The following is a 12,753-nucleotide window of genomic DNA, read 5'->3' as shown; positions in this document are numbered from 1 at the left end:
CCTCATGAAGGATCTAGGATCGGAACCTCTTCTATCAATGTGGTTCCAACATGATGGATGTCCCGCACACAATGCAAAAGTTGCCAGAGACGTTCTAGATGCGACGTTTCCTAATAGGTGGATGGTGCTGGGACGTACTGTGCGATGGCCAGCACGGTCCCCCGGCTTGACGCCATCAGACTTCTTTCTCTGGGTCGCAGTGAGAGACACAGTGTATCAAGAACCCCCAACGACGGTAGAGGATATGCAATATCGTATTACTGCGGCGTATGCGGCAATATCTGTAGAAACTCTACAATCTGTGCAACACTCTCTCGTTACCCGTCTGCAAACGTATATTGATGCAAATGGAGGGCACTTCGAACATAGCCGGCCGAGGTTGCCGAGCGGTTCTAGGCGCTACAGTCTGGAACCGCGCGACCGCTACGGTCGTAGGTTCGAATCCTGCCTCGGACATGGATGTGTGTGATGTACTTAGGTTAGTTAGGTTTAAGTAGTTCTAAGTTCTAGGCGACTGATGACCTCGGAAGTTAAGTCCCATAGGGCTCAGAGCCATTTGAACTTCGAACATATGTTGACGTGATACAGTTTCATTGGTCAAGATGTGGGTGTATTTTCTGTGCACAATAATACAGTTTCTGTGGGCGACAGGTCACTAGTAAATGTGTTTAGCAAAGTGAATTCAAATGTTTATCTCTAATTGTAGCTCTAGTTCTCATTTCGCTGGAGTAAACATGCATTTACAATTTGAAAAACGTAACTTTGCATTGGACATTTTATTTATTTTTGTGGATCGTACATACCTTCCTATTGTGTGAGCCCTTGACACAGGCAGCGCGAGGTGCACGTTCGAGTCTCAGGACGTGCGCTAGCCGTAAACTTCATTTATTTCAAGCGTCAACTTTGCTTCGCAGTTTCTCGGGCTTAACTGACGTATTGCGATGAAGCCAACGACATTATTTTAGTGATTTTTCATGCTATTGATTTCGTACGAAGTGATAGGGGGTATCCATTTATAATACACAAGTTTGTGTTGAAAATAGTGTTTGTTTACGTTTTAAAATTTCGCGTAGTATTTGGTTTCCTAAGTCCCTGCCGTACGTCCATACTGGTGAAAACCAGTTTAGAGCATTTATTGTTCTTCCAGAGATATTTGAGGTTGCAGAGTTATGTGAGACACTCGGTCACTATTGTGAAGTAATGTAACGATTTTATTACCTCATAAATGTAGTAATACACAGTACACATACTCAAAAATAGTCACCAAAACTGTTGGCACATTTATCCCATTGCGTCACTAGCCGGTCGATTCCATCTTTGAAGAAGCTAGTAGGCTGCTGTGGGATCCAGGCCTGGACCCAGTCACACACTTCGTCGTACGTTTCCCACGCTAATACACAGTAACCGATGGATCTCGTGCACGATGATTCTGCGGTTGTCCAAGACTTAAGCAATCACTTCCGCAACCATTTCCGATGTGATGACACATCGTACACACCGTACACAGCCTTCAACCGTCGATACATTTCTCTGCCTCCAACTCCCTCCGTCGCCAAAAATCGAATCACTCCTCGTCATTCCTGCTTTCTCGCCTGCATGTAGTGGACGATAACTTGTGTGACCACCTTGCCTTCGGCGTGAAACCACACTGGCGCTATGCAACTTCAAACGGTGCTCACGCGTCAATATCTCTACCAATAAATGGCGCCACCATACTCGCAGTTACATGGTGCCACGTTACTTGTTAGGCAAAGGTAGACGCACTAACCAGGTTTCATTTGACTGAACCTCATATATCCATATAAGACCGGAAACTCCTACCTTTAATTTTTAATTTACATAACAATACGATACGTGTCTTACATTTTGGACGAGCCGTATCATATTTAAGGATTTCAGTCCAAAAAATTAGACATTTTTTTTTATTTTTTCCTAATCTACATTTGCAACTTTAAAGAATTAAATACATGCAGTGTCATTTTAAAGCAGCTTAAACCCTCCAACATCTACAATTTTTGATGACAGTCTATCTTCTTCTTTGAAAAATGTGGACTAAAGTTGTGCTTTTGTATCATCTTTAGGTACCTTACCCTACATCGGTGTTCTTGTGCTAAATCAAGACAACTAACGACAATTTCATATGGCTTCCATATATATCGTTATAAAATGTTATCTCTGAAGAAAGAGTCACCATCGGGAGCTTTTTGATTCCTTGTATGAATCCAACAATAAATTCATAAACATTATAAAGAATTTTAAGTACATTCACAAAATTAGAGAACTCTCTACATAGTGACTGTCTGAGACCTTTTCAGTATCGGTCTGACCTTCCAGAGGTTCTACATTCAAGACTAAGTGAAGCTTTTATCATGATAAAAGTACTGTTTCAAAACACAAAGTATTAAGCGCTGTCGCTCAGACAGATAACCTTCGACTGAATAAAACTCTGTAAATTTAGCAACAGTTTTATTGTTCATTGAAATTTACATACTTTGTCTACACAAAGACTTGTACATATGACTTAGTTCGATCATTTACATGTATGTGGAAAATAAAATGTACCAGTTTTGTAATTTTTCCCTAACAGTACATTATAATACAAGGTCTCCATTATTACATGATATAACCTATTTCAGAATCAAATAATAACAAAGCAAAATTTACATTTTTCAGTTACAGTACGAGCAGTATTGCTTCTTAAATTTATAATAAATTTCCAGTCATCTGAATTTCACTACGTTTGGTGAACTATCCCCACGAACGATTGCCTCGGATGAGGCGCATTAATAAAATGACGGAATTAGAATCGCGATTTGTTTCCGTGCCTTCTGTTGAACAGTTTTGAAACCGCGTGCCATTTATCGAGGGTGGAGCTGATAACACTTAGAATGCCCTTGTATATCAACGTGTAATAACCACATAAAATATAAGATTAACTGGACTCCAGTCACAGATTTCTCAAATGCTCCATCGTTTACTTTCATCCCATCGAATTAATTCTAAGCACCACCCAGAGCAATTTAAAAATTTGGAACTGCGTAACAAACATGACATACAAGACAGCTGCATAACTTGGGTTAATTTAAATCTGAACCTGCCATTTCTGCTTTTTTTACATGTCTTTAATGACATGCTAATTTGAGGGCCCTTACTCTTGCAGTACCAGCAGGAATTTCCCCTCTGTCACTGTTGTCAATCTGATGTTATAACTTTGCTGCTCAGAGAGTAAGTCTTTTCATATTTAATATACAATAGATGTCTGCAAATATTATGTGCGAGTTTCATCTCATACCTGGAGTTTATCCACAATGGAAGAATGATGATTCTTCAAGTCGAACTTTCTAACTGGTGTCTGTTAGTATCGAGATACTTGGATTTTCTTTGCTGGCAGACACGTCGATGGGTATGCCACTACTGTTACTATTTATATGATGCTGAGATAACCTCGAGATACCATTGGCCACGTTGTCAGGGCTTCCCTTCTTTGTCGGTCCGGTCGCTTCGTTGCTACTTGCAGCGTCTGCAGCATGGCTTCCCTGGTCGGCGGGCGCGGACGAGTCGGTTTTGAGGTTTTCATTGTCAGCGCCGGCAGTTTTGCCTGGAAGCCCCGCTGCTCCTGGAACGATTGTCTGGGCGACCCTTCCATCAGGCCGCTTATTTTTGTCACTGTCTTCCAGCATATTATTTATTCTGTTATCTGCAGAAAGAAAAGGAAGAAAAATCGCTTTGAGACATATTCCTAGAAAATTCACGTTTTTTACCCTATTATAACTGCTTATTTGCTTATGTTTTATTTCTAAGAGGATATCAAAGATCTGTAAAACAATTTTTCGCTTTTATTCTGTCGCATGACAGCCATATTTCAGTATCAAAAACACCTTAAAGAAGCAAGGCAGGTAGCGTATAATTGAAACCAACCAATCGTTATAAAACTGTTCCACCAGGTACGCAAGAGATATGAGACAGACTTCAGGAATTATATAACATTCCTAGTTTCAAACAAGGCATGCGTTGACGGATGAAAATATTGCTAAACCATCAGTAAAATACAGTATGTCATGGTTGTAAAATACACGTATTGTTTGCAAGAGAATGGAAAAACTGGTAGAACCCGTCTCAATAAATAGCACTTTACGTTCCGGAGAAAAGTAGAAACACGTGGGAAAATAGTCACCCCTATGGATTATTTGAGAATTACACTACTGGCCATTAAAATTGCTACACCAAGAAGAAATGCAGCTGATAAACGGGTATTCATTGGACAAATATACAAGAACTGACATGTTATTACATTTTCACACAGTTTGGGTGCATAGGTCCTTAGAAATCAGTACCCAGATCAACCAACTCTGACCGTAATAACGGCCTTGATACGCCTGGGCATTGAGTCAAACAGATCTTGGATGGCGTGAACAGGTATAGCTGCCCGGGCCGCTTCAACACGATACCACAGTTCATCAAGAGTGGTGACTGGCGAATTGTGACGAGCCAGTTGGTCGGCCACCATTGACCAGACGTTTTTAATTGGTGAGAGATCTGGAGAATGTGCTGGTCAGGGCACCAGTCGAACATTTTCTGTATCCAGAAAAGACCCGTACAGGACCTGCAACATGCGGTCGTGCATTATCCTGCTGAAATGTAGGGTTTCGCAGGGATCGCATGAAGGGTAGAGCCACGGGTCGTAACACATCTGAAATGTAACGTCCACTGTTCAAAGTGCCGTCAATCCGAACAACAGATGACCGAGACGTGTAACCAATGGCACCCCATACCATCATGCCGGGCCATACGCCAGTATGGCGATGACGAATACACACTTCCAATGTGCATTCACTGCGATGTCACCAAACACGGATGCGACCATTATGATGCTGTAAACAGAACCTGGATTCATCCGAAAAAATGACGTTTTGCCATTCGTGCACCCAGGTTCGTCGTTGAGTACACCATCGCAGGGGCTCCTGTCTGTGATGCAGCGTCAAGGGTAACTGCAGCCATGGTCTCCGAGCTGATAGTCCATGCTGCTGCAAACGTCGTCGAACTGTTCGTGCAGATGGTTGTTGTCTTGCAAACGTCCCCATCTGTTGACTCAGGGATCGAGACGTGGCTGCAAGATCCGTTACCGCCATGCGGATAAGATGCCTGTCATCTCGACTGCTAGTGATACGAGGCCATTGGGATCCAGCACGGCGTTCCGTATTAACCTCCTGAACGCACTGATTCCATATTCTGCTAACAGTCATTGGATCTCGACCAACGCGATCAGCAATGTCGCGATACGATAAACCGCAAACGCGATAGGCTACCATTCGACCTTTATCAAAGTCGGAAACGTGATGGTACGCATTTCTCCTCCTTACACGAGGCATCACAACAACGTTTCACCTGGCAAGGCCGGTCAACTGCTGTTTGTGTATGAGAAATCGGTTAGAAACTTTCCTCATGTCAGCACGTTGTAGGTGAGGCCACCGTTGCCTACCTTGTGTGAATGCTCTGAAAAGCTAATCATTTGCATATCACAGCACTTTCTTCCTGTCGGTTAAATTTCGCGTCTGTAGCACGTCATCTTCGTGGTGTAGCAAATTTAATGGCCAGAAGTGTACAGTGAAGAAAGAAAAAGCTACCTTTACAGTGTTTTTATATCTAGACAGAGTTTGTGACAGTGTTGATTACAACACACTCTTTGAAATTCTGAATGTAGAAGGGGTAAAAAACAGGGAGCTAAAGTTAATTTACAACTTGTACAGAAACCCAGCTGCAGTTATGACAGTCGGGGAACGTGGTATAAAAGTAGTAGTTGGGAAAACAGGAAACAACCTTGTAGCCCATCCCCACTGTTGTTCAATCTGTACTTAGAGAAGAAACAAAAGCTGAGGCGCTAATGAAGAAGCTGTGTTATGCAATAGAACACTGTAAGTATCGGTCGATTTTTGCTACTTGCCCAGTAAATGACTGACGATGGCAGAGGTAAAGAGGATATAAAATACAGACGAGCAATAGCAGGAAAAGCGTTTACGAAAACTAGAAATATTTTAACATCGAAACAAACAATAAGCACAGTGGGGTGCAAATCTAGCTCGCGTCCGCAGTAAAATACTACAGGTGCATCATGGGTAACGCTAAATGAGCTAGAGCGTCTGGCTACAAGCACGCAGGCTAAGGTAACCAAACACTAGCAAAAGGTGCTCCTCAGAACCAAATGACTAGAAAACTGGGACCTTCAGTCCTTGTTTGCCAACTAAGTATAGAAGGAATTAGCCGATCTAAAAGTGATCCATTGTCAACAGTTCTTTTAGGTAATAATACTGACGTGGGTTTAATCTGGGAAGCCCATGCATCAAACTAAGAAGATCTTCGAAAATGAGAAAGGATATGTGCGTATGACCTTATTGGCACAACGTACCACAACATTTATGGTGTTGCTACTTACGTTAGAACTGACTTTGTTCATGCACACCTAAACAAAGCAAATACATCTGATGAAATTCATAATGTATCAACAAAGCTTGAAGAGCTCATTATCCATATCATGTGTAAACCACCTAATGTAGATTGGCGCCAAATGTTCTACCGATTACTGTCCATCTATCAATATACGCTGGTGGTTTTAACAGCGGATCGACGACTATAGTAATGCACTTGTTGGGTGGGCTGAAAATAGTAACCCTTACCAAATTTTTGACGCCAAGGATTTGGATGCCTTTAGACCATTTGCATGGCAAAAAGACTATAACCCAGACTCTCTGTTTCGTCTCGTTTGACTGTAAAGATCACGCTATTTTTGCATTGAGAAAAGTATTTCCAAACTTCCCACGTAGTCAACACAGACCTGTTTGTCTCAATAGTGGCTTATCCATCCCACTGGTTAAGTCAGTGCCACGACCTAGATCGAATCTTGAAAAGGCAAACTGGCAAGATTTCTAGGACTACCCGGAAAAAAACTTCTTTGATTCCACCAGAATCCCAGACATACAACCGTTTTGTTGGAGCTGTTTTTGGATTTGCTTAGAAACATATTCCTAGTGTATATAAAGGAGAATATAACCCGAGATGGAATGAGACAAGAACAATTTAACATAAGCGGAGAGAGTGACATTGCAGATGAACGTCGTCATAGTTTTGATGATGCAAGGAAAGTGCGCTTGTCTCTGATGGTAGGAAACTTGAATTTCACAGGTTCAAGTGCGAAGGCTTGGTCCTTGCTCCGTAAATTGGACGGCTCCTTTAATAAATCTGATCAGAAGCCTGGTATTTCACTTAATCATACTGTTGAACATACAGTAAAAATGTTCAGATTGTCCAGGGGCAAATAGCATACATCAAGGATTGAAAAAGAGCCTACAAATCTAAAAGTTCAGTCTACAAGCGATTCAAAATTCTCTTCCTCATTCACCGTAGATGAAATTTCGATTTATCACAGGTTAAAAGTGGTAAGGCTCCGGGGTTTGATTATTCTTGGGGGAAATGCCAAACACTGGCTGACTCTGTCCTTCTCTGTTATTTTAAAACAGGGACACTTCCCATGGAACTAAAAAAATACAGAAATTATGACGATCTTGAAACCTAACAAATCACCAGATCTCCTCCAGAAATTTCCGACAATTTCCCTGCTTAGTTGCACGTAAAACCTCTTAGAGTGACATATTTACAAAAGAATTAGTGGGTGATTTTTAGAACACATTCCAATAGAACAAGCGGGATTTAGGCCTCACCGAAGCTGCAACGATCATACTAGTCCTAACAAATTTCATGGAGGCCAGTTTCCAGGAGACAGCATATGATACCGTCTGGAGGGAAGGTGTGATTGACAAATTATTAAATTAATTAAATGCCGGACAACAGCATTTCTTATTAATAACATGATAAGTGATCGATACTTTCAGGCTTGCTTGCGCCAAAATAGAAGCTCAGTAAGGAAACTAAATAACGGCCGGCCACAAGGCTCGGTTCTCGTACCTCTCCTGTTCAGCCATTATGACCTTCCAAACACATCTTCAAGGAAATTCTGCTATACAGAAGACAACGCTTTGGCTTGTCAATCGAAAGAGCTTGGTCAGTCAGAGGAACACTAACAGAGGAGTTAGCGGTCTTTAACTCATATTTAAGAAATGGAGCCCCAGTACCAGTAAGAGCGAGGTTTGTGCGCTTTACCTTGATAACAAAGAAACTAACACTAAGCTCAAGGTCCAATTATATAGCAACAGTCTCCGTCACAACAAATAGCCCTAGTACCTTGGCACTCGACCACATTCCGTTTTACAAAAAAGCATCTGGGAAACATATCAGCCAATATTAAAACTCGCAACAACATCATTCAGAGGCTTTGTGGCACAACTTGGGTGAGGGGGGGAGGGGGGGGACTTCAATCGAGACTTCGCCTACATCAGTTCTTCCACTGTTTTTTTTCGGCCACAGAGTATTGTTGTTCGGTACGGTGTAATAGTTGTCACACTAGGCTCATCAATGCGCAGCTCACGATGTGCATGATTATTGATGCAATCAGCCTAACTCCTGTCTACTGGCTTCCTCTGCTAAGCACAGATTCTCGGAACTGAGATCCTGCTTAGAGACTACCACAATATACAAAACAATAAGGAACTATTCCTTCATTACGACACACCCGTCTTACGAAGAAATAGGCTTCGTTCGAGACACCCGCCACTCCTATACGCTGAACAGCTAGCTACAAGTAACACCAAAGTAAGAGGTTTCTGGAAGAAGAACTGCCAAGGCATGGGAAATTACCAAGAACGGGAATGGATCCAGAAATACGACGACGATACTGTGGTGTCGAGATTACAGGGAACTGGAGACTGTGGGACAAATTAAACAGAATCCACACTGCATGTGGTCGGTGCTCTGGCTCACTCCGAGTATCCGAGTTTTGACTGTGAAGCACTAAAACGATGTATCAGACATACCAAAAATGGGTGCTTCTTACGACGCTATAAGGGCACATGGAAAGTTTTTATAAATGGCAATGCCACAGCGGTTAAATGGATTAGAAACCTAGATATTAATATTTAGTTGATTTATTTTTGTTTTATTGAATGACATTCATTATTTATTGTAGATGTACTGCATTGTGTGAGATATGAATGATGATGATGAGTAAGCAGGGTCAAGTGGACGTATAGGGAGAGACAAAAGAGTCTTTTACAGGATAGGCTAGCGAAGAAAGCAGCATCGTAAAAGTCTTCGAACTCAAGACCACAATAACAACAATTTAAACTGTTTGTTCTTTAAAAGCTGACGTAAAAGGACAGTGAAAAAGCAAAGAAAAAGGAAATTGTATGCAGCTCGACTTTTTATCTCGTTGGGACTTCGTCTACAAGCGATGGGCTTCATTGCCGCCTTTATAACTTTTAGGAAGTATTTCTCAGTGACGAAGCAAACTCTCTCAAGGCAGTGGATTTGTACGCTTACTCAAATCATCCCCAACTGCACCTTTTAGTTTCAGCATGACGATTCTGGTTACTACTATAATTGTAGACAAAATGTACCAAAACTAGGTATTCCATCTGTGATAAATGTTTTCCACATTTGGGGCAGTATTACGTTTTGTAATTCCCATGGTTAGTTAGAACTACATCGTATCACACGAAAAAATGGTCATGTTTTTCGTTAACGAGGGTGCGGGCGCGCGCGCGCGTGTGTGTGTGTGTCTGTGTGTGTGTGTGTGTGTGTGTGTGTGTGTTTGTGTGTGTGTGTGTGTGTGTGTATTAACTGAAAATTACAGTGTTAATTAATATTGCTTTGCGATATCACACGAATAATAACATGAATATGGAACATAGTAGTAAACTCACAAATTATGCTGCGTATTCTATCACGCTAATCATGCACCTTTAAAATTTATTTAATCTTACAACTTAATGTTTTACAAAATGCATTTACCTGACTAGTGTAAGTATTTAAGACGTATCAATAATTAAGATGTAGGCTATACATATATTTACTTGAAACTGATGCAAAGATATATGATGTCACTTATTCCCTCGGAAATTGTTCATTATCGGAATACCTACAGTCCTATTATGTTTTTACTGCTAGTCAGCCCTCTCCTATTCCATGTTTTAGAGAAAGGCACGAAGATTTTGTTAGAATTTTTCATTCTTAGAACGGGCACCATGGTGGACATTGAGGTGTGGACATCACAGTGCTAGTGAGGTCCTGTCTGTCGGGGCACGGACAGCATATAAAGATGCCCAGAACAACAGTCTCCTGTCAGGTGTGATATGTATGCTTTCATCCGATTTGTTCATGCTGATGGTTTCTTCCCGATTTCTAACAGCCCATATAAGGTAATTGTCGTGCGTGAAACCAAACTGCGAAAATTATGCCGGAACTTTTGAAGCAGGACGTACACGTTCACGGAAGGAAGCAAGTGTCAGCTGATAATCTTGTTCAGCGAGTGGATCAACGATTCGGGAAAATCGTCCACGAAGGGCAACTCAGGGCAAGCGAAGATGAATTTTGTCATCAGGTATTGTCCTTATTCATGACAGTATTCGGCCACACACTGCAGCTGAAACAAAGACGCTCTTGCAGCGTTTTGGATGGGAAGTGTTTAATCACCCATCATACAGCCCTCTGATTTTCATCCCTCTGCTCACATGAACCGCTGTCTACGACGACAGCATTTTGGCACAGATGAAGAGCTGTATACCAGCGTAGAGAATTGGTGGAAAGCGCAGCCGGCTGTCTTTATGACGAGGCACTGGAAAGTTGGTACAACGCTAGGACAAATGTCTAGTCAGCTCTATGACGATGTAGAGACGTAAGTGAATGGTGAAGCAAAATGTTGAAAATAAAACGTTATTGAGAGTATTTTCGTTCCGTCGTTGCAACTACAAGAAAATGTGAGGGTTTTGTTTTTCATTAGACGCGTTTCGCTTTATTGAGGTAAAGCATCATCAGCGGCCTGTAATTAAAGATATCTTAATTTACAGACCACTGATAATGCTTTACCTCAATAACGCTAAATGCGTCTGGTGAAAAAACACGCGTTCTCTTGTAGTTGTAACAACGGAAAGAAAATACCCTCAGGAAGTGTAAAGCAACTACGGGTCATATGGCCGCACAAATGAAGAATTCAAAACATTCTTGATTTTCACTGTGGTTTTCATTTCGCAACCGATCGGATCTTTTAAAAAAATAGCTCTCATAAATAATATTCTTATCTATTATAAACGCTGAAGATGCCTACCATGAATAGGCGAAACGTCTTTCGGATAACGATAAAGGATTACTGTCACGGTTTATGCTCTGTACGAGAATTAATTACTTTATTGACCATTGACGGTGCGATGTTAATCAGACAGAAGAAAAACGTAGATATGAGAGAACTAGCACTGCCTATTTTATGTTAAGGAAATAAAATCATACTAACTTTAACGGATAGTGGAGTCTCCACCTATAAGGGACCCCCATGCTTGCAAATTACAAAAATCTACCAATTTCCGTAAGTTTATCATCGTTTGAGCACTGTCTGCAACACTTCTGTGTACTCGTATAAGATATCTCCACCAAAGTCTGCTCTGTGCTATCCGATATCATTTTCTAACAATAAATGTTTCATGTTAAAATATAATATTTATTAAATGAGCCTGCAGAGACAGAGAATTTTGCTGTTGAACTCCTTCTGCAGACTTAATTTTATAAGGACCTACCCGTCAATGGTCACTATTTAATTTGTACATACGTAAAAATTCACTCTCTGGACGCGATGAATTACAGTCTTTCACTTAGCTCCACTGGATATATGGACAAGAACAATGGTTTCAGCGCGAGGTGTCAGTAGCATTTTACAATAAAATAAAATTACCATTCCGTACAACAGTAACCTTTTTTATACCGTAGCATACATTTTAACGCTAAGTAAATACATGTCACATTTGCTGTAAGTCATGCAGTGCCAGCTGTTGCTTAACCCCTTAAGTGGGCATAACGGATACACCCGAACATTGTCTACATGTTTTCAGTGTATTCGTCGTGGCATTCTGTGGCTTGTAGTTAATGGGAATGACGAGTTTCAGACCGGCTAATGTTACAACGCTATTAGTTAATGATTACTGCTCTAGATGGTACCTCTCGTCAGGCAATATAATGTATTCTCGCCCAGTTATAACATTTTTCCATTGTTTACACGGGCAAGGACATAAATTATGGCAGTCATTGTCCCGACGAGAAAATAACTTTTCTAATTATTTTGGAGCTTGATCATAATTAGCTCGGAAAGAGTTATTGTATATACCTCGGCAGTTGGTACACTAGTCCAGATTTTGTTGACAAACAAAGGAGCAAGAACACCGAAGTTGTCCTTACAATGCGTCAAAATGGAAAGTAGTTCCGTGACTTAATGAAGAGTGAAAAACTTTAGATGGACTATGACGTAGCATCGTACAGGAACAAGCACATACTGATGAGATGAAAGGTCAAGAAAGACGTTGTGTTGGTCAGCTTGTTCCATGACGACAAGAAATAAATCCAAAGAATGACATCGAGAAAAATCCAGGTGTTGTCACGGATTGCAACAAGGATATGGGAGGCGTGGCTAGGATCTAGTCCCAGTTGTGAAACTACCAAATGACAAGGACCAGACTAAAAAAACACTATCAAAGGACATTTCTGCGGTTTATTAGACTTTGCGAGTTCGATGCAAACATATGTGCATATGTGAAAACAGTATATTGGAATTCGTGATTACTCTCGGACACGGGCATATCCTCTCCACATAAAGTGTCACAAACT

General features: G+C 41.2%; 1 protein-coding gene across 1 annotated transcript in view; it reads right to left on the bottom strand.

Annotated features, from left to right (window-relative positions):
• Nucleotides 1-2,452: 2,452 nt before the first annotated feature.
• The window catches only part of LOC126188074 (uncharacterized), a 260,110-nt gene continuing 249,809 nt past the window's right edge, over nt 2,453-12,753 (bottom strand). Inside the window, exon 7 of the mRNA XM_049929523.1 lies at nt 2,453-3,697. Within this exon, the coding sequence (XP_049785480.1) occupies nt 3,342-3,697 (356 nt within the window). The 3' untranslated portion in view covers nt 2,453-3,341. The remainder of the gene's footprint in view (nt 3,698-12,753) is intronic.

The sequence above is a fragment of the Schistocerca cancellata genome, chromosome 5 (assembly GCF_023864275.1).
Source record: "Schistocerca cancellata isolate TAMUIC-IGC-003103 chromosome 5, iqSchCanc2.1, whole genome shotgun sequence".
Classification (NCBI taxonomy): Eukaryota; Metazoa; Arthropoda; class Insecta; order Orthoptera; family Acrididae; genus Schistocerca; species Schistocerca cancellata.
This window is presented reverse-complemented; position numbering and strand designations above follow the sequence as displayed.